Raw genomic sequence first — 20,705 nt, forward strand, 5'->3', positions numbered from 1 at the left:
ATCATGTTGGGTCGAAGTATACGACCTTTCACCAAAATCATGTCTACATTGAGCTAAAATGCCTCAAAATGTACTATAGGGGGATGCAACTAGTCGTCAATTCTTCCTACCCTGAACTTTCTGCTATTTAAGCCGTGATGTTTCTTTCTGTGCATATAGCCATATAACGTTGCTTTCTTCCATTCTTTCAAACTATTTTCAAATGTATTTCCTCGTTCACATTTTTTAAAACATTTCTAGCAAAAGTGACTCGAAGCTCAAGCATACGTTGACTTTGTTCATAAAATCCAAATTTCTCAAGCTGACTTGTTCACTGAGTTAGAACAAGTGTCATACAATCGTTGTCATGCTATTGCAAGAGTACAATTGTAATACTCTGCGCTCGTGTAAGAAAAAGATAAGCTCCTTTTTATTTATTAGTAATATATAGGTCAGGGAGAACTCCAAAACTAGGGTTCGTTCCTAAAAATTTACCTTACAAACAATATCAACCTTAAAAAATGGCACCCCTCCGAGACTCCCGAATTACAAGCTAGCCCACAACGATTTTTCCACCGTAGCTGCTTCTCCCTTCCCCCTCTCTCCGTTCTATTGTCCAAACAAGACTAACACTTGGAGTGAAGTCATAAAAATCTAAATTTAATGTTCGTTTTCAAATTTAGGTTAATTCATACAAAGGATATAACCCGTAAAACAAACATAGACATTTAATTCTCATACATTAATTATCGAACATATTCGAACACAATATCGTATCAAAACCAAACAACTAAATGACAAATACTTTGGGAAGTGAGAAATGTAAGACAACATAAACGACACAATGTAAAGTGCCAACACAAACCTTATAAATCAGAATTTACCCTTCATTTCTTCAGATACCTAAAGCCACCTCCGACATACCAAAACAATGATGTGTTGAAACACAAAGGCATTTGCAGCCATGCAATATGAAAAATGGCAAACTCTTCTCAATCGTGTCCAACCCTTCACCATATTTCTCCATCTATAAATCCCAACATTTCCCACTTCCCAAATCACTTCAAACAATACACCAAACACAAACATTAGCCATGGGAAACCCTCTTTTACTCTCCTTTTCCCTTTGCTTCTTAGTCCTCTTCAATGTCTGCCTAGCAACCGATCAAAACATCCAAGGCTACCGCAGCCGGCGCTATGGCGAGAGCCAGCGCTACGGCGAGGGCCAGCGCCGGTACCGCGAGTGCCGCCTCGACCGACTCGATGCCCTCGAACCCTCGAACCGTATCGAGGCCGAAGGCGGTGTGATCGAGATGTGGGATCCTAACCATGAGGAGTTTCAATGCGCCGGCGTGGCTTTCCAGAGATACTTAATTGACCCCAAGGGTCTTCTCCTTCCTCAGTACACTAATGCCCCACGGCTTATGTACGTTGAAAGAGGGAGAGGGTTCAAGGGAGTTGTGCTTTCGGGTTGCCCTGAAACGTACCAAGAGTCTCAGCAATCGGCTGGGGAGTTTCGTGATCGCCACCAGAAGATCCGCCGTGTTCGCACCGGTGACCTCTTTGCTGTGCCTGCTGGCTCTGCTCATTGGACGTATAATGATGGCAATGAGAAACTTATTATCGTTGTTCTTCTTGACGTTAGTAACCATGCAAACCAACTGGACTTCCATCCAAGGGTATGTCAATTTGAATTCATGGGTCGTAATAAATTTACTAGATTTGCTAAATTTAAGAAGTTTTTAGTAATGGGTCGCAATAAATTTACAAACTTTACTAAATTGAAGAAGTTTTTAGTTACGGGTCCGTTAGTAATCACTGCTCTATGCAACGGTATAATATTGTTCACTTTGAATATCAGCTTACCCATGATCACCCCTTAATTATGATCACCCCTTAATTAGCTGGCTGACGTGGGACTCTCTCCCAACAATTCTCAACAATCCTCATCTCGAACAAAGTACACCATAGAGTCTCCCCTGATGTCTATGGAGCCCTCGAACAATCTTCTCTTAGTCGAGACTCAATTTCTTCTCTGAAGCCCTCGAACAAAGTACACTATTTATTCAACACTTGAGTCACTTTTGACTACACCTTCGAGTCTTACAACTTTCATAGAGCCTCCCCTGATGCTTATGAAGCCCTTGAACAACCTCATCTTAATCGAGGCTTGACTCTTTCTCTGGAGCCCTCGAACAAAATACACTTGAGTCACTTTTGACTACACCTTCCAGCCTCACAACTTCTTTATTCTACGTTTAAAAATTATATTGACATGCTAGGTTAAGGATATGGATCTGATACCATATTAGAAACCACAACTCTCTATAATAGTATGATATTGTCCACTCTAATCATCATCTCTCATGACTCTACTTTTAGTTAGGAGATGCTTACTTATCAACTCATGATCACTTCCTTAATTAGCGAACTCCTCATCAACCATTCTCAAGAGGGTCACAATAAATTTGATTTCTTTTTCAGGCGTTCTACTTGGCCGGAAACCCAGAGGAGGAATTCCCGGAGAGGAGATCGGAATATAAGCAAGAGCAAACACGACACAGTACCCGCCGGGAGGGATCAAGCAACAAGAACAACATCTTCTTTGCCTTCGACGATAGAGTTCTCGCAGAAGTTCTCAACATAAACACCGAGATGGCGAGGAAGCTTCGTGGAGAAGACGACTTCCGACGCAACATCATAAAGGTCGAGGGACAATTCGAGGTAATCAAGCCACCAAGATCACGAGGAGGACAAAGAGGAGACGAACAACAATGGGAGGAGGAACAAGAGGAGGAGCAAGAGAGAGCATACGAGCGCAGCCGAGGCCGTCGAAGCCACCGATGGGCCGACGACAATGGTTTAGATGAAACCATTTGCTCTATGAGATTAAAGGAGAACATTGGCGATGCCTCCCGCGCTGATATCTACACACCTGAAGCTGGTCGTCTTAGCACCACCAACAGCCATCGCTTCCCCATCCTCCGCTGGCTCAAACTAAGCGCCGAGCGTGGTGTCCTTTATAGAGTAAGCGCACCACCCCACATAGCTTTGAGTCAATTTGAGCTAATTTTGAACTAAACCAAACCATTCTTTGTGCACAACAGAATGCAATGTACGTCCCGCATTGGAACCAAAACGCACATAGTGTCATATTCGTAACAAGAGGCCGTGCGAGAGTCCAAGTAGTCGACGACCGAGGCCAAACCGTATTCGACGGCGAGCTACAACAACGACAGCTACTAGTGGTACCACAAAACTTCGCCTTAGTCAAGAAAGCAAGCGATGAAGGGTTCGAATGGGTATCATTCAAGACCAATGACAACGCCATGATCACCCCACTGGCCGGGCGGACCTCAGCCATGAGAGCCTTCCCAGTTCAAGTCATTGCCAGCGCTTATAGAATCTCAAACGAAGAGGCTCTAAGGCTCAAATTCAACAGGGAAGAGACCACTTTGCTGCCCCCACGCATGTCATCATCGGCACGTAGGGCTAACCCGATAGAAGCTATGTAAAGCGCTTGGTTTGGTTCGGTTCGGTTTGGTTTGGTAGGAAGGGCCAGTTTTGGCTTTTGTTTTTATGGTGTAATAATTTAGGTTTTAAAGCTTCGGAATAATCGTAATAATAATAATAAAGACGAGGCCTTTCTTATACAACAACTTATGTTCGATCGATCCTTTCTGTCTAATAAATCTCTAAACTTTTTAAAAACGATTCGAACACTATTTCTCGAACGAATCTCGACTATTTGTTGAACAAGATGTACATCGGGACGGTGGGCTTGACTTTTGATCTGTAATACACAGTCTTCTTGCTGTTGAATGTTGGATTCTCAATTGTGATAACAATCTTTCCAGGCTCATTGATGTAGAAACAATTCCTCAAGCTCTCTCCCATTTTTTTCTGATTTTGCAACTGAATTCTGTATGATCCTTCATCTTCTGGCACGAATTCTTCCTTGTACACCACGTCCCATCCCGCTACCGTCACGTCCCACACTATCGTCACCCCAGTCTGCAAATTCAATCGTAACCCTTTAGCTTAAACTTTTAGATTAGGTTCAAAAACGTCGTCTAACCCCACAAGTCTTGGCTTACCTCAGGAGCGGGGAATTCAACGGTTCCAGCGAAGTTTCCTTTAACGGTAAGCTCTGAAGTTTTATCAGCCGGTGAGAATTCGTCGTCGTCATCTCTTTTAAGCCCGCCATATCGAACTGGCAATTGTTCCGGGGCGATAAACCTGGATTACAACCGTCCAAACCAATTGCTTAAAAGTATTCAATACCAAACTTTTGAAGATAAAAGATGCATAACAAGCTCACTTGAGAAGTGTCTTTGACACTTTTGATTGATTGGCAAAGATGAACTTCGCCTTGGTTTTATGGCTAATAATCTTCGACCGGAGTATATGTCGAGCATAATACCAAAACGGAGCGTTTATAACTATCTGTATAAAAATAAAAATAAAAATAAAAAACACTACGACCTCTTACAAAAAAAATAGAGATAGCAACAAGTATCGTTCAAACCCAGAAGAGAAAGAGAACCGTTTACGTTTTTATAAACAAGCTCGGGATAATGATCTTGTATGAGCAAGAGAGCTTTCTTGCTAACACTCCGAAACTCCTTCATAGCGGGACCAGGAGAGTTTTTCAAATCCGTAATTTGAACGATAGAATCAACGCCTCCTTTCTCAAATCTCAACCGTTGGATCCCTTTCTCCATATTTTGAACCATCCATCTCAAGAACTCCTCACATTTCTCATCAGTTCCAAACGTTCTTTGATACATTTCTCTATCTCTCAACGCCGCATTTGCATGAAACCAAAGAGGGTGGCCTTCCCTATCCTTACCCTCCAAGAAACCAACCAAATTTTGAAGGTCACCTCCAAGTTTCTCCTCAAGAATCTCATCAGCTTTGTACTCTTTGCGCCATTTCAAAGTGTTCTTGAGCATGTCAAACGCGTCCGAGACTTTGTAGCGTTGAGCTTTCAAGAACTTCTGGAGCAAAACGTCGGTACCTGTTAAGAATATTTAGTACTAAATTATAGCTTACCACACATATCATATCATATTTAGAGCAAAACGTCGACGATACCTTCGTGACCTTTGCTCGGTAGCAAAGGGACTCCCCATAGGCTTATTTCTTTGTGATGTTCTTTGGGTTTGGGTTTGCCTAAAAGAGAATTGCCTATGATTGCTTCTTCCACTTTGGTACGAAATTCGATCAAAGCTCTCTTTTTCTTCTTTTTTCTCAACTTTTTCTCCATTTCATCCAATTCTTTTTCGCTCGTTTCGCCTTCTGATCTTTCCTGTTCATCAAATAAGCCCCAATTTTGTTTTTTTAGTTAAAAAAAAAAAATAGGAAACAAGTAGAAATTTGAGGAATCAAATACTTATGGATCCAATCTGTTTATAAAGTATAAAAAAAGGATTTTTAAGTTACGTTAAAATTTACGTCAAATTAATAAAAATACTCGTAAACTTTATATTTTATCTAAAAATATTATAAACGGTTAATTTTGGAAGGAACCCGTTAGTACTTTGTTTCAAAAATATTCATAAGTTTCAAAAATATATCTGAACTTTTGAAATTTAATTAATAAAAATACTGTACTAATAATAATTTTTTTAAAAAAAATTAAAAGATATTAATATTTCTTTCGATAGTTAGGTTTTTTAAAACTTGGTATTAACGGTTTTGTCTATATACTACAAGTAAAAGTATTAAAATTAAATACTTTCGGAAGTTCAAAAATAATTTTATTTTTTTTATAATATTTTGAAAATTAATGATATGGGTTTTTTTTTTATTCTTTTAAAGTTTAAAAGTAATATTGAAACGTTTTTTTAAGAAAATATAAAGTTTAATGGTAAAAATATATATATATATATATGAGAAATTAAATAAACTTAAATTAAAAATAAATATTTTTTTTTAAAAGAAAAATAGAAAAATGGAGCTGAACCAAATTTATAATTTAACGGAAATGATTGACGAAAAGATGGGTCTCACCGGATCATCTTCTAGATGATCAAGTTCTTCATCGTTGTTCATGGAGAAATTCATATCATCTTCCATAATAGTCTCGTCGTAGACCTGTTTCTTCTTTTTCTCGGCCACCATGTTTTCTTCTTCGAATTTCACGACTCTGACGATTGGAGAGATTGTTGTCGTAAAACCAGATACCGGCTTAGTTAGAACCGATTAGAATAAGAGATTCATAGAAAAGAACAAAAAATGATCGACAAAGTGATAACAATTGAGAACTTCATTGAATGGAATGACAAAAAAAAAGCCACAAATGCCATTCCTTTTCTTCTCCCAAATTTAGGAACTTTTCTTTTTCAGATCATAATTTTGGTTCATTTGTTCATAACAAAACTGATGATCAAATGATTTGTGGATATGAATTGGCGTTGTTCTAAATTTGTGGTTCTTATCAATTCCAATAAACTTGGAATTTGATGTATAATAAGAACGGTACATAGGGGATCCAAAATTAAATTTACCGATAAACTTGGTAAGACATATATCTTACTCGAGCTATACTTGTTATGCTTATAATCTATCTCTCAAGACCTCAATTTGTTCGTTTTTTATCTACCCGTTGGAGCTCATCGTTCTCCCTAATCTAGCTCTTTCAAGCTTTATACATTCATTAGTTTTGACTATACAGCTCCTTCGACCTCATCTATCTTGTTAGAGGTATTCGAGGTCATTAGATAACCGAGTTAGCTTATAATTATTCTCTACATCCCGTTTCCTAATCTAATTCTTCAGGGCTCATAGTTTTTCTTGCTCCTTGAAACTCAGAAGCCCATATTCTCTTGGGTCATCTATCCGCTCATCATCTAATACTAATGTGAATCTTGTCTTGACGGTTTAGGATTAAGAACGAGCTAGCAAACCCCTTTTATATTAGTAATTAATACAATTATTATATAAATTTTTTAATTAAAATAATCTCAAAGCTTAGGGATATAAATTGATATTTTCCCGAAAAAAAAAAACGACAAAGTAATAGCTTTAAGATTAATTGAAATACAATGGTATAAATGCCCGAATATAAAGACAAAAACTATATTTCAAGTACTAATATTTGATTAAATTATAAAAGAACACCGTTAAACTTTTCGAATCTGTCGTACTATAATTACGAGTGATCTTTTGTAAACATTTTAAAATATTTTAAGTAAAATCCTTTAAATTTTTAAATGAAATATATATATATATATATACTAAGATATTTGTTACGATAAGACTAAACATAAAACTACAACATTCAGATACATTGACTTTTCGTACGACATTTAGATACGTTAACTTTTCATACAATATTCAGACACATTGACTTCTCGTACGACATTCAGATATGTTAACTTTTCATACAATATTCAGACACATTGACTTTTCGTACGAACATTTAGATATGTTAATTTTTCATACAATATTCATACACATTGACTTTTCGTACGACATCCAGATATGTTAACTTTTCATACAATATTCAGACACATTGACTTTTCGTACAACATTTAGATATATTAACTTTTCATACAATATTCAAACACATTGACTTTTCGTACAACATTTAGATATGTTAACTTTTCATACAATATTCAGACACATTGACTTTTCGACATTTAAATATGTTAACTTTTTGTACAATATTCAAACAAGTTGACTTTTTGTAGGACATTCAGACATGTTACAACTTTTCGTCCAACATTCTAAAAATAGATTTTTTTTTTCTTTTTTTTTTTTCTTATCAAATATGAAGATTAATAGGGTAACTTTTAAAAAATACGAGTATATATATATATTTATTGGTTTTTCATGGGCAGCAGGAGAGCCATTTTGAGGTTGGGCCAGGAAGATATGGTTAGGGAAGCCCAGTCTCCCATGGGGCCCGACCACATCCTCTTCGCCCGAGGAAGATGCCGCATTTCTCAACCCAAACCAATCTCTCCCTTTATCGGTGATATTCCCAAACACAGGCCGTAGGGCAAAGAAGAACATAGCGGAGGGCGAAAATCCTCAAAAGAAATGCAAATCTAAAACCCCTTTTCCCCCAACTAAAACCTTTCCTTCAAACCAGCAATGTCTCAGCTGCCTCATCTTCTTCCTAACAACGCTACAGGTTTCTGTTCTTGATATCTACAAATTCGTTGTTGGGTACTCTTTAATTTTGTGCTTTGTTTGCTTGGAAGCTTGGAAATTAAGTGTTATCTTGTTTACATTTACTGGGTGTCTCTGATTTTCTTCTAGTTTTATGGGTTTTGTGCTGTCTGAGGACCCTGAGCTTCTTGAATTTTGAATTTCTATTTGGGAAGGGTTTTGTGGTTCTTGATTTTGTCTATGTTTTGCTGTTCTTTCCTTTCCTATGTGGAAGTTATGGAGAAATTATGTGACTGTTGCGCAACAAGTTTAAGTTCTGTTTTAGAGTACTTAATACCACTTTCCGATTGCTTGAAAATTCTCTACTTAGTTGGATGATGTGAGATCCCACATCGATCGGAGAGGAGAACGAAACATTCTTTATAAGGGTGTGGAAACCTCTCACTAGCGGAAGCATTTTAAAAACCTTAAGGGGAAGCCTGGAAGTGAATGCTCGAAGAGGACAATATTTGCTAGCGGTAGGCTTAGGCTGTATTGAATGGTATCAGAACTAGACACTGGGTGATGTGCCTGTGAGGAGGCTGAGCCCCGAAGAGGGATGGACATGAGGCAATGTGCCAGCAATGACGCTGGCCCCGAAGGGGGTGTATTGAGGGATCCCACATCGATTAGAGAAGGGAACAAGTGCCAGCGAGAATGCTGAGCCCCGTAATAGGGTGGATTATGAGATCCCACATCGGTCGGGGAGGAGAACGGAGCTTCCTTTTTTAGGGTGTGGAGACCTCTCCCTAGCAGACGCGTTTAAAAACCTTGAGGGGAAGCCCAAAGAGGACAATATTTTCTAGCGGTGGGCTTAGGCTGTTACAAATGGTATCAAAGCCAGACACCAGACGATGTGCTAGTGAGAAGCCTGAGCCCCGAAGGGGGATAGACACAAGACGGTGTGCCAACAAGGACGCTGGCCCCAAAGGGGGGTGGATTCGGAGGTCCCACATCGATTAGAGAAGGGAACGATTGCCAGCGAGGACGCTGGGCCCCAAAGGGGGATGGATTGTGAGATCCCGCATCGGTCGGGGAGGAGAACAAAGCATCTTGTATAAGGGTGTGGAAACTTCTCCCTACCAGACGGGTTTTAAAAACTTTGAGGGGAAGCCCAAAAGGATAAGCCCAAAGAGGACAATGTCTGCTAGCGATAGGTTTGGGCTCTTACAAATGGTATAAGAGCCAGACACCGAGCGATGTGTTAGTGAGGAGGCTGAGCCCCGAAGGGAGATGGACATGAGGCGGTGTGTTAGCAAGGACATTGGCCCCCGAAGGGAGTGAATTGTGGGCTCCCACATCAATTAGAGAAGGGAACGAGTGCCAGTGAGGACGTTGGGCCACGAATGGGTGTGAATTGTGAGATCCCACATCGGTCAGGGAGGAGAATGAAACGTGCTTTACAAGGGTGTGGAAACCTCTCCCTAGCAGACACGTTTTGAAAACCTTGAGGGGAAATCCAGAAGGGAAAACCCAAAGAGGACAATATCTGCTAGCGGTAGGATTGGGCTATTACAGATTACTTGACCCATTGATTTGTTTAGCTGCTTGATGTTCTTGCCTTAATATTGGCGTTTCTTGAACGTGATCTTGTTGATATGTATTCTGTTTCAATTTCTGGGCTCTATTATACCTTTATCTTGAGTTACATTGAAGTGTTGTTCATAATTTATTGATGTGCCCCCATCCGTTCGGGGAACTAATTGACAATTATATTCGAGTCGTGCTTATAGAAACTAATGTTGTTTTTTCTTATCGGTCACTATTGATGCATTATTGATGTTCAAAAGTAAGCTGACAACATGGTTTGCGTTGTAGAAACATAAGGTTGTTCATATATGCCCAAATCATGAAAGTGCCTTTGACTGTTAAGTTGTTTTCTCGACGCCCTTTGTGAGATCCCACATTTGTTGGGGAGGAGAACGAAACATTCTTTATAAGGGTGTGGAAATCTCTGCCTAGCAGACACGTTTAAAAACTTTGAGGGAAAGCCCAAAGAGGACAATATTTGCTAATGGTGGGCTTGGGCTCTTACAAATAGTATCAGAGCCAGACACCAGGCGATGTGCCAGCAAGGAGGCTAAGCCCCAAAGTGGGGTGGACACGAGGTGGTGTGCCAGCAAGGACACTGGGTCCTAAAGGGGGTGGATTGGAGGGGTCCTACATTGATTAAAGAAGGGAACGAGTGTCAGTGGGACGCTGGGCCTTAAAGGGGGTGGATTTTGAGATCCCACATCGGTTGAAGAAGGGAACGAATCATTCTTTATAAGGGTGTGGAAACCTCTGCCTAGCAGACGCGTTTAAAAACTTTGAGAGAAAGCCCAAAGAGGACAATATTTGCTAGTGGTGGGCTTGGGCTTGGGCTGTTACAAATGGTATCAGAGCCAGACACCAGACGATGTGCCAACGAGGAGGCTAAGCCCCAAAGTGGGGTGGACATGAGGTGGTGTGCCAGCAAGGACACTAGGCCCTAAAGGGGGTGGATGGGGGGTCCTACATCGTTTGGAGAAGGGAACGAGTGCCAGTAAGGACACTGGGCCTTAAAGGGGGGTGGATTGTGAGATCCCACATCGGTTGTGGAGGAGAACGAAACATTCTTTATAAGGGTGTGGAACCTCTCCATAGCAAACGCGTTTTAAAGCCTTGAGGGGAAGCCCGAAAAGGAAAGCCTCGGGAGGATAATATCTGCTAGCTCAGCGGTGGGCTCGGGCCGTTACAAAATCTATTCCCAAATTCGCATGGAGGGTTAAGCAAATTGGATAAAAAAGAAAGGTTTGGGAATAAATCTGCTCTGTTCTTGCAGTATTCATGAGATCTCAATGTAATAATGGAATCATACTTCGATTTTTGTTCTAGTTTTCTTCATATGATCTTGATTACTACTCGTGCTGGAAATTTAAAAGTTTATATAAACATGGATTCTTGATTTGATATAGGCTTTGGACTGTCCGATAGCAGATGCCTTCCGTGCTCGGGAGTTTTTGGACGAGCAGCCACCGTCTCTTCTCGCTCTTTATGTACCGAACATAGAATCAATGCAGCAGTCAAATTCCGACCCGTAAACTGTACTTTGTTGCGAGCGTCTTTTACGTGCCAAGCCAGCTCGGGAGGTCATAGGAAGTACTCGGATTTCTCTAAGCAAAATAGGCATGGCTACTCAAGAAGCAGAAATAGGCAAAATGAGGATAGAGACAGCCTTGAACATGTCGATGAATCTGATTTATTGTCATCGAAGAATGGACCATTTCTTTCTATCTCGAGCAATTCGAAATCCCAAACCACGGCTACCCCGGGCCCGAGGGAGAAGGAAATTGTTGAACTTTTCAGGAAGATTCAAGCACAGCTTCGGGAACGAGCTGCGATGAAAGAAGAGAAGAAAATCGAAGCTCAAGGACAAACAAAAGGGAGTGAGACGGTCGATTCGCTTCTTACGCTATTGAGAAGGCATTCAGTGGAGCAAGGGAAGAGAGGTGGCGGCGGCAGCGGAGGCGGAGGTGTCAAGGACTCGAGTTTTAACCATGTCAAAGAGAATGGTCCTTATGATGAAGGGAAAAGCTCAAGCATTTTCGGTCTAAGTTCTCATTTGAGAGAGAAGGCTCAAGAGCCAACAGGCTCGTCTTTGAGTCGACCGGTTTCAAATTTTCAACGTAAATCCCCCGTGCCTGTGGTGAAGTACCAACCGATTTCGCCTGGGGAAAGTATTTTGAACTCCATTGATGTTGTGAATTCAAAGGGACTGAAACTTAACGGAACCGAGACAGGTTCTCAACTGAAAGCAAAGGTATGGACTCGACAGGAGTCGGAACGAGAGCACTGGGAAGAGCTGCAATCACAAGGAGAGACAGAGCAGGAGCCAGAGCCAGACCAAGAGTTCGAGTTGGAGCCAGAGCCTGAATCATACGAGCTAGAGCACGAACCTGATGAGATGGAGCCTGAACTTCTTAATTTATTAGGCGTCGATGACACATTTGATGAAGACGTTAAACACGATGGGAAATTTTCCAAGAATGATGATCACGAGGACTTGAACTCATTGAAGCTTGCTGAGCTGAGGGCGATCGCGAAATCTCGGAGTTTGAAAGGGTTCTCGAAGATGAAGAAGAGCGAGCTCGTGCGGTTGCTAAGCAATGCTCAGGTATGAAAATTTCATGTTGCACAGGATGTTTAGGCGCTTTTTTTGTTTTGCTTGAATATAATCAATCTGTATGACCAGTTTTGAGTTGAAATTAGCTTTACAGACCTTTTCCCAGATTGTATATCAGGCTAGCCTTTTCACAGGTGCAGAGTACTTGCAATCTCTATTCATATGAATCATTTTTTAAAAGCGTTTTTCAAGAACAGGTTGTGACTCTCACGTAGTGTACTAAAGTAGTGGTGACACGTGAGTGTTGCCCATCGAGCTATATCAACGACCGAGGGAGAATTATCTTATGTGATCGAGGAGAATGGTGCATCATCTCGTGCACAAAAAAATTGGGCGTTAAGGTTTAAGCAAGAACAAAAGGAACAATGTGTCGTAGACAAGTTTAATGGAAGCGAAATGGAGCTTCAGGCTATTATCTCGAGAGTTTAGTTTGTATAAGTTAAAAATGTTAGCTCGCCTCGCCAAATTTTGCGTCAAACGGATATCAAATAGATACTCTAGAGTTAAGTTCGTATAAGTGAAAGATGTAAGCTCGGCACATTAACATATGATACCTTTTGATTTTGACGTGAATGAGTGTCAGGTCAAATATACATTAGAATGTATTATCGAGGAGACATGGAGATGCAAGACAAATGATTTGAGTGTTTTCGTCTAGAAATAGAATTTTAAGGATAGTATCGGATGGCATGGATGTACCGACGTTGTGCTCTTTTCCATAGGTCAAAGTTTAAGTCATAGGGTCAGCTTCGACATGGTGTGTAGAAATTACTCAGCACATGGTTCATGTGACAATAATGTCGTGTTGGATGAATGTTTATAGGTTCTGAATATGAAGTTAACTCATGGGTCAATTCTTGATCAGTGTGTTCGAGAAAGAAAGTTGAGAAGATGGATGACATCTTGATGCTTGTAGTGACATCACAAACCATTTGGGAGACTCAATGGTTTCTGGCTTTCATGATCATCACGTTAAACATCATTATATTGGATAGGTTTGGATAAGTATCTAAATTACTCGATGAATCTCGGTAAAGTGTATCAATTTGTTTTGACTCAACAAAGGGTTAAAACACACCGTGATGAAGTCTCAAATTGATATGATATTGTAAGGTCTCACATCGGTTGATGAGGGAAACGAAACATTCCATGTAAGGATGTAGAAACATCTCTTTAGTGGATGTGTTTTAAAACCTTGATGGGAAACTGAGAAGGAAAGTAAAAAATAAAAATGACAATATCTGTTAGTAATGGACTTGAGCTGCTACAAATGATATTAGAGCTGGACAACGAACGGTGTTCTAGCGAGGACGATTGGAGAGGGGAACAATAATTTGAAAACGTATAAATGATATTATTAATTAATTTATAAACACGTTTTGTATTTAAAAAAAATGATATAATTACTCAATTTTTGTCGTATTTTATTTTTTTTAATTTATTTTACTCTTACTTTATTTATCTTCGTTATATTTTTTCGTCACAGTCTGAGATTCGAAACTTCAAAAATTAGATCTCGAGACTCAAAAAAACCTTTTGCAACACACAATCGAAAGGAATAAATTCCATTTCACTTGGAACCAAAAACATTATGTTTTGTTTGGTTTGTTTTCTAAAAACAAAGTATAAAAATTGCTGTTTGAAGTGACTTTGGAATGACAATGGCTACTCTCACACTGTGTATTGTCAGTTGATCTTCTACATGTTTCTTTTTGTTTTGTTGTTATGTTTGGAACATGTCTAGGATAGAAGGTAGCCATGTAGGGCTCGACGCTCAAGATTCGACCGTTCACTACGTTAAATTATATCCTTTTAATTTGATGGTCGAATTAGTGAATTTCATGAAAATATTTCTTTAAATGGTTAAATCTCGAAAAAATTGATTAAAAGAAGTGTTCGTCGAGGATTCATGGAGTTAAAAATGAGCATGAAAATGGCGAAGTCAGGAAATCAGCTAGTTCATTTGAAGCGTTGTTTACAACCAAGCTAGAATGCTAACACGTGTAGCATCTTGATGTTACGACTTGGGGAAGTTTCGTCTAGCTCGATTACATAGATTGTCTGTAGATTGTACTGAACGAAAAAAAGTACCCATTTTTTAGATTTCGATCTTAGTGTTGGGATGATATTTATGGCATCTTGCTATGATCTCAAAATTTCAAAAATAGCACGAATCTAGGGTACAACTTCGATATGTTGTCTCTAGCATCTCGATGTTGTCTCGATATCTTATAATTAGTTTTTTTTTTTTTAAAAAATTTAATCGTTAAGAGGAGCTATTCGAAGAGTAAAATTCTAAACCGGATTTGTGCACTTTGTCGAGTTTTGAGAGGATTTTGGAAGAGTCAGAAGAAGATTTTTTTAGGCTTAGGAGCCTCAAATGGTGAATGGCGAGACTTGGACTAAAATGTCGATGTAACAATAAATTAGTGTTTTTTATGAGTTGAATTGACATTCGTTCATTTTCTTTCATTCATTGTTGATATTGCAGCTTAATCAATCGCTATAATTCACTTATTAAAACAATAGTTCATTAATGAAATCAATTCCCTACGTTTCTGTTCTTGATTTAATTCTCTGGGAATAAAATTTGGCGTTATCCATAACACTTCTTTACTCGATCACTAAATTAAAAATTGATATCAGACACTTGCGATAGAGATTTTTTGCTACACAATTACGTCTCTACAATAGAGTTTCATTTTTTTACTTAGCTTGAAGGGTTCTAAAAGTGAAAAATATCCCTACAGACCAACATGAACCCCCTTCAGCGTGTTTTGTCCTCATTCATATGTTTTTTTAGTGAAATTATAAGAGGTCAACCGGCATAGAATAAAATGTATTGAAATGACATGTATTAGTCTATGAGGATAGTCTACTCTTAAAACAATTCAAAACAAGCAAGCAACGTGCAGGAAAATGTTGGGTCGACAAGTGCCAATTATAGATTCTAAATTGTAACCGTCCAAGTCCACTGCTAGTAGATATTGTTTGCTTTGGCCCGTTACATATTGCTGTCAGCCTCACGATTTTAAAACGCATTTGTTAGGGAGAGGTTTCCACACCCTTATAAGAAATGTTTCGTTCTCCTCTCCAACCAATGTGAGATCTCACAATTCACTCCCTTTGGAGGCCCAACGTCCTCGGGACGTTGGCACACTACTTGGTCGATTGTGAGATCCCATATCAGTTGAAGAAGAAAATAAAACATTACTTATAAAGGTGCAGAAACCTCTCCCTAACAGCTGCGTTTTATAATCGTGAGAGGCATAAACGGACCATTTATTTCCAAATGATCCATCAATTTGACTAGCCAATGTTTCAAAAAAGTAGGCATCTTTTTCAAAATAACAATAATGATTACAATATCAAACGTTTTCTTTTTTAGACTCTAATTTTTTTCAAAAAGAAAAAAAGAAAAAAAAAAATTGTCCAAGAAGCCTAGAAATTAAATGCCTTACCCACCTTTAGTTAGATTGAGTTATGTTTATTTATTTAATTAAATGGATTCAACAATTATTTTTTTGACAATTTATTTTTTTAAAAATAATATAGAATTATGTAATCCAAATAATGCAAATTTTAAAAAAAAAACTATATATACATATATTCTTTTTAATTTTATAAATAATTCTTTTAGTTTTTATAATGTAATTTTCTTGAGTTATATAAAAATATATAAATAAATGTAGAACATTTTATTTTTTATTAAACAACGATTTAAATTAAATATCCAGCGTCTTGTCTTTTCGAAACAGGCTCTTGTGAGGAACTAGAAAAGTCTCACTCACAATTTAGATTGTTTTACTTTCATTCTGGATTTCCGTTATTCTCTTGAAAGGATTTAAAAACGGGAGCTCAGAGAGGAGCACCCCAAACTCTCGACTCTCTTTTTTCTTCAGTGGGATCGTAGCAAAGTCGATTAAGAACAACACTCCTCTTCCTACTCGCGAAACGCGTTCTTACAAAGGTGGCACAAGAGGACCTGAAAACCCTTTTCGGGTTGAGCTAGCCTGAAAAAAATTCACCATTCAAATAATTAGGTTAGTCTAAAAAAATGTCTAATTATTGTCCTGTTTGTTTTGTCAACTGTGTTAGTCGTGCTTTAAACGCTTGATTGTATTTGGTTGTTTTAAATTCAATGTACTGTTTGAAATGATGTTTATTAAATGCACACACGTTTTTAATAGTCTTAAATTATTGTATATTTATAACTATTTCAAATCTTTCAGTAACGATCTATTGCTTGAGTCGCTCGAAAAACAAATCGCCATGAACAAACGAGAAATGAAAAGTGGTGACCAAAGCATTGAGATTTGATACGCTTCGTTACTTTATTGATTACTTTATCATTATTATTTTCTTCTTCCAATTGAATGCACAATTTGGTGATGCAAAAAAGCTTAGGATGCTCATGGCATTTATTCTATAGAGATCCAACAAAGTTGCCATTAAACTTTGTTCAATTGTAGTTGAATGTGATTAAGACCCAATTGGCATCCTAAGCAAATCCAAGATTACCCTAAAGCTATAACTATTCCTTCTCAAGCCTCGTGGTTCGTATAAGATATCGAAAACAAATATCAATCTAGCGAATCGAAAATTTATCATTGGAGTAGGAATCTTACCGAATTTCATATGAAAATTGAGATTTGTAACAGTGTAGTGATCTAAATTTCGTTATAGCTAGGTTATCGGTATGACGCTCCTGATCCCTATTTCTGTTTGAAATTCTAGAATTTTAGGTTTTCAAGGGTAATTGTGAAACTTTTGAAAGTGTTCGTGTATTTTTTAAACAAATGACGAGGTTCGTGGATACTGTTTGTAATTTAAGAATATCAGCTTATACCTCTAAACTTATCACTTACCGTCACGGACTAATAACTATATTAATTAAAAACCTTAAACTTTATGTGAGATCTCATATCAGTTGGAGAGTGAAACGGAACATTGTTTATAAGGGTGTGAAAACCTTTCTCTAGTAGACGCGTTTTAAAAACCTTGAGGGAAGCCCGAAAGAGAAAGCATAAAGAAGACAATATTTTCTAGCGATGAGTTTGAGCCGTTACACTTTCGTAAATGAATAAAAAATTTCACACGTTTATTACTAGATATCTCTAGTAGTATCTTATCTTCTTTCTCGCTACTTAATTAGGATAGAGAACATCCTTTTTATTTGGTGATTTTAAACGAAAATAAGCATAAACTAGCAACGAATGCACTGATTCACTTATGAAACGTTAAGATCTATCCTCGACTTGGTTGAGAAAAATCATGTCTTAACTTTTTTTTCTTTTTTTTTCATACTTGATTTGGCCATACGAGAGAACATTCATCTTATTTGGTGATTTTGAGTTGATTTTAAACGAAATCAAGCAAAAACCAGCAACGAAAGCTCTGATTCAGTTATAAAACGTTAAGATCTAAATTGATAAACTTATTAGCTTGAGATCTAAACCGACACCACCGGGACGACGGGTCCATAAACATATCATGTTTCAAGCTTTTTGGGTGTCTCCATCTAAACCTAATGTCCACCTCTTTTCACCAAAAGAAGTACCATTATAACTTCTCTCTCTCAACAATTCAATACAACAATAATAACACCAAAAACTCAATTAATTACCTCTTCAACTCCTTTTTGGGTTAAAACCAAACACAAAACATACTCAGAAACCAAAGACAGAACATTTTCAGAAACCATAATCTACTCAAAACATAAGATGAAGCTAAAAATCAGCTGTTTTGCTGTTCTTTTTGTGGTTTCTTCTCATATCCCATGAAAAAAAGTTGATAAAAATCCTCTCTTTCTCTCACTAAGGCTCTTACACACACTTCAAGAATGGAGATTTTAATAATTCCAATCAAATAAATCAAATCTTGTGTCTTAGATTTTCTTTCTTTTTGTCCACTGTCTTGCTTTTCATGACTAGCAAACATTTTAGTATAATCAAAATATATTCATCAATTTCTCTCTCCTCCTTCAATATTTATTTCCACAAACCCTAATTGAAAAGAACACAAATTTTTGGAACCCAAATGGATTCAATAATCCCTGAATTTGAAGGTCTCAACAACACCCAACAATTTGGAGTGTCAAATCTTCAAAATTTAGGTATTGGGTCATCTTCATCTTCATCAAACAGCCGCTATGAGAATCAAAAACGGCGAGATTGGAACACATTTTGTCAATACCTTAAAAATCACCGACCGCCATTAGCTCTTTCAAGGTGTAGTGGAGCTCATGTTCTTGAATTCCTTCGCTATTTGGACCAATTTGGTAAGACCAAAGTGCATACTCCGATCTGCCCTTTCTATGGCCATCCTAACCCACCAGCTCCATGTCCTTGCCCTCTACGCCAAGCTTGGGGTAGCCTTGATGCCCTTATTGGCCGCCTTCGAGCTGCCTTTGAAGAGAATGGTGGGATGCCTGAAGCTAACCCTTTTGGTGCTCGTGCTGTTAGGCTTTATCTTCGTGAGGTTCGTGATTTGCAGTCTAAAGCAAGAGGAATTAGCTATGAAAAGAAGAAACGAAAGCGCCCTCAACAACAACGACAACAACAACAGCTCCCTCAACCTTCCAATGGAGCTTAAAAAAAAAAAAAGCAACTTTATAATCATGGAAGCCAATTAGAGGGTACCCTTCTTCTTTAATCATCATTATCATCATCATTATGCTGCTTTTTATCTATCAATTCTAGGGTTTGAGATGTTTTTGTAAGGTTTTAAGGTGTAACCCACTTTATGAATTACAAATTTAATCATCAATCTCATCTCTTTCTTGGAATTTTGAGGTGGGTTTTTCTTAAAAATGTGAAATTCTGACTAATCAATCCAAATTAGAGAAGATTTGGAGAGATCCCACCCAGTTCGGGAGGAGAACAAAACACCCTTTATAAGGGCATGAAAATCTGTTCTTAATAGATGCCTTTTCAAAATCTTGAGGACAAATCCGAAAGTGAAAGCTTAAAGAGGACAATATCTGCTGACGGTGGGCTTGGGGCGTACAAATGGTATCAGAGCCAAACACTGGGCGATGTGTCAGCGAGGAGGCTGAGCCTTGAAGGGGGTGGACATAAAGCGATGTGCCAGCAAGGACGCTGGGCCTCGAAGGGGTGGATTGTGAGATCCCAAATTGGTTGGGAAGAGAACAAAACACCATTTATAAGTGTGTGTGAACCTCTTCTAGCATACATGTGAGGACAATATCTACTAGGTGTGAATTTGGACGGTTACAAATGGTATTAGAACCAGACACCGGGCGGTATGCCAACCAGGAGTCTGAGCCCTGAAGGAGGGTGGACAGGAGGCGATGTGTCAGTAGGGATGTTGGGCTTCGAAGGGGGGTGGATTGTGAGATGCCACATCGGCAAGACGCTGTCCCCAAATGAGATGGATTGTGAGATCCCATATCGGTTGGGGAGGAGAACGAAACACTTTTTATACGAGCTCATAAAACCTTTCTCTAAAAGACGTGTTTTAAAAACCTTGAGAACAAGTTCAAAAGAAAGTAAGCAGTGGATTTGAGGCGTTACAATTTCTAAGCTAAATTGATACAAGTTTTCTGTATTGGTTCAACAATTGTCTTTTGTTTGTGTGTGCTTTCTGTTTGCATTAGAAAAGGCAAAAAACAGGCATCGGATTATATCATAAATTGTATCCTTTTGATGCAAAACAGTGTTGGTGAGAGCAGCAGTGAACTGTTAGTGGGTACTGCAAATTTTACTATCCAACTGATGGAACGTTTACAATGTACTTGGGTTTCAACTTTACAATGCTCATATAAAATCTTACACATCATTTCCAGATTTTGTTTCTTTCTTACTCCACTTTTCTCCACATTATTATTTTCCTCCATTCATGTCTCTTCAACTTCCAAATTCTCAAAATTCAAATGATTTTGTATAAAGAATTCCTTTTCATGTTCAAATATCTTAGAAATAGTGTATATAATCTTCCTACAAATCATTCATTATAGGTATGTACATACGGGTCGGATTTGGTTGGAAAAATCTTTGGAACAAACTCGAAATTTTGAGTTGGTTGGGTTAGTAACTCGACCAACCCGAACAGAGTTTACAACCTAATTCAACCCATCAGAGTTTTTTTTTAATCCTACTTCTTAGAAATCATTACAAAGGTATATACAGGTCGGGTTTGGTTGAAAAATCTTTTGAACAAACTTGAAATTTCAAGTTGGTTGGGTTAATGACCCGAGCAACCCGAATAGAGTTCACAACTCAATTCAACCCTCTATTTTTGGGTTGGGTTATCCGGTCTTTTTTTTAATCCTACTTCGTAGAAATCATTATAGAGGTATATACAGGTCGGGTTTGGTTGAAAAAATCTTTTGAACAAACTCGAAATTTCAAGTTGGTTGGGTTAATGACCTAAACAACCTGAATAGAGTTCACAACTCAAT

General features: G+C 38.4%; 4 protein-coding genes across 4 annotated transcripts; 3 read left to right on the forward strand and 1 right to left on the reverse strand.

The window, feature by feature from the left end:
- The first annotated feature begins 1,031 nt into the window (after nt 1-1,031).
- LOC111811210 (11S globulin subunit beta-like) lies at nt 1,032-3,632 on the forward strand. Its single transcript, XM_023697963.1, has 3 exons — nt 1,032-1,658; nt 2,464-3,006; nt 3,087-3,632. Exons 1-3 carry the CDS (start codon nt 1,074-1,076, stop codon nt 3,492-3,494), a joined length of 1,536 nt encoding a protein of 511 aa, XP_023553731.1. The 5' UTR covers nt 1,032-1,073; the 3' UTR covers nt 3,495-3,632.
- On the reverse strand, nt 3,549-6,105 carry LOC111811212 (patellin-4-like). Its single transcript, XM_023697965.1, has 6 exons — nt 5,995-6,105; nt 5,077-5,290; nt 4,533-4,999; nt 4,301-4,425; nt 4,077-4,218; nt 3,549-3,993 (listed from the first exon to the last, which is right to left on the reverse strand). Exons 1-6 carry the CDS (start codon nt 6,103-6,105, stop codon nt 3,724-3,726), a joined length of 1,329 nt encoding a protein of 442 aa, XP_023553733.1. The 3' UTR covers nt 3,549-3,723.
- Nucleotides 6,106-7,930: 1,825 nt separating this feature from the next.
- On the forward strand, nt 7,931-12,459 carry LOC111811214 (rho-N domain-containing protein 1, chloroplastic-like). The gene is made up of 2 exons (XM_023697967.1): nt 7,931-8,122; nt 11,076-12,459. Exons 1-2 carry the CDS (start codon nt 8,083-8,085, stop codon nt 12,278-12,280), a joined length of 1,245 nt encoding a protein of 414 aa, XP_023553735.1. The 5' UTR covers nt 7,931-8,082; the 3' UTR covers nt 12,281-12,459.
- Nucleotides 12,460-18,251: 5,792 nt separating this feature from the next.
- LOC111776234 (protein LIGHT-DEPENDENT SHORT HYPOCOTYLS 3-like) lies at nt 18,252-19,051 on the forward strand. The gene has a single exon (XM_023655629.1). The coding sequence runs from the start codon at nt 18,323-18,325 to the stop codon at nt 18,875-18,877; it is 555 nt and encodes a 184-aa protein (XP_023511397.1). The 5' UTR covers nt 18,252-18,322; the 3' UTR covers nt 18,878-19,051.
- Nucleotides 19,052-20,705: the final 1,654 nt, after the last annotated feature.

This window comes from Cucurbita pepo, chromosome LG15, assembly GCF_002806865.2.
Source record: "Cucurbita pepo subsp. pepo cultivar mu-cu-16 chromosome LG15, ASM280686v2, whole genome shotgun sequence".
Taxonomy (NCBI): domain Eukaryota; kingdom Viridiplantae; phylum Streptophyta; class Magnoliopsida; order Cucurbitales; family Cucurbitaceae; genus Cucurbita; species Cucurbita pepo.

Excerpts from the sequence above, each read along its gene's own strand:
- LOC111811210 (XM_023697963.1), top strand. The coding sequence starts at position 1,074 with ATGGGAAACCCTCTTTTACTCTCCTTTTCCCTTTGCTTCTTAGTCCTC. Across the intron at positions 1,659-2,463 it reads AACTGGACTTCCATCCAAGG|GCGTTCTACTTGGCCGGAAA; the intron begins GTATGTCAATTT and ends TTTCTTTTTCAG. Across the intron at positions 3,007-3,086 it reads AGCGTGGTGTCCTTTATAGA|AATGCAATGTACGTCCCGCA; the intron begins GTAAGCGCACCA and ends TGTGCACAACAG.
- LOC111811212 (XM_023697965.1), bottom strand. The coding sequence starts at position 6,105 with ATGGTGGCCGAGAAAAAGAAGAAACAGGTCTACGACGAGACTATTATG. Across the intron at positions 5,000-5,076 it reads ACCGAGCAAAGGTCACGAAG|GTACCGACGTTTTGCTCCAG; the intron begins GTATCGTCGACG and ends TATTCTTAACAG. Across the intron at positions 4,219-4,300 it reads GTGTCAAAGACACTTCTCAA|GTTTATCGCCCCGGAACAAT; the intron begins GTGAGCTTGTTA and ends GTTGTAATCCAG.
- LOC111811214 (XM_023697967.1), top strand. The coding sequence starts at position 8,083 with ATGTCTCAGCTGCCTCATCTTCTTCCTAACAACGCTACAG. Across the intron at positions 8,123-11,075 it reads TCTTCCTAACAACGCTACAG|GCTTTGGACTGTCCGATAGC; the intron begins GTTTCTGTTCTT and ends GATTTGATATAG.
- LOC111776234 (XM_023655629.1), top strand. The coding sequence starts at position 18,323 with ATGGATTCAATAATCCCTGAATTTGAAGGTCTCAACAACACCCAACAA.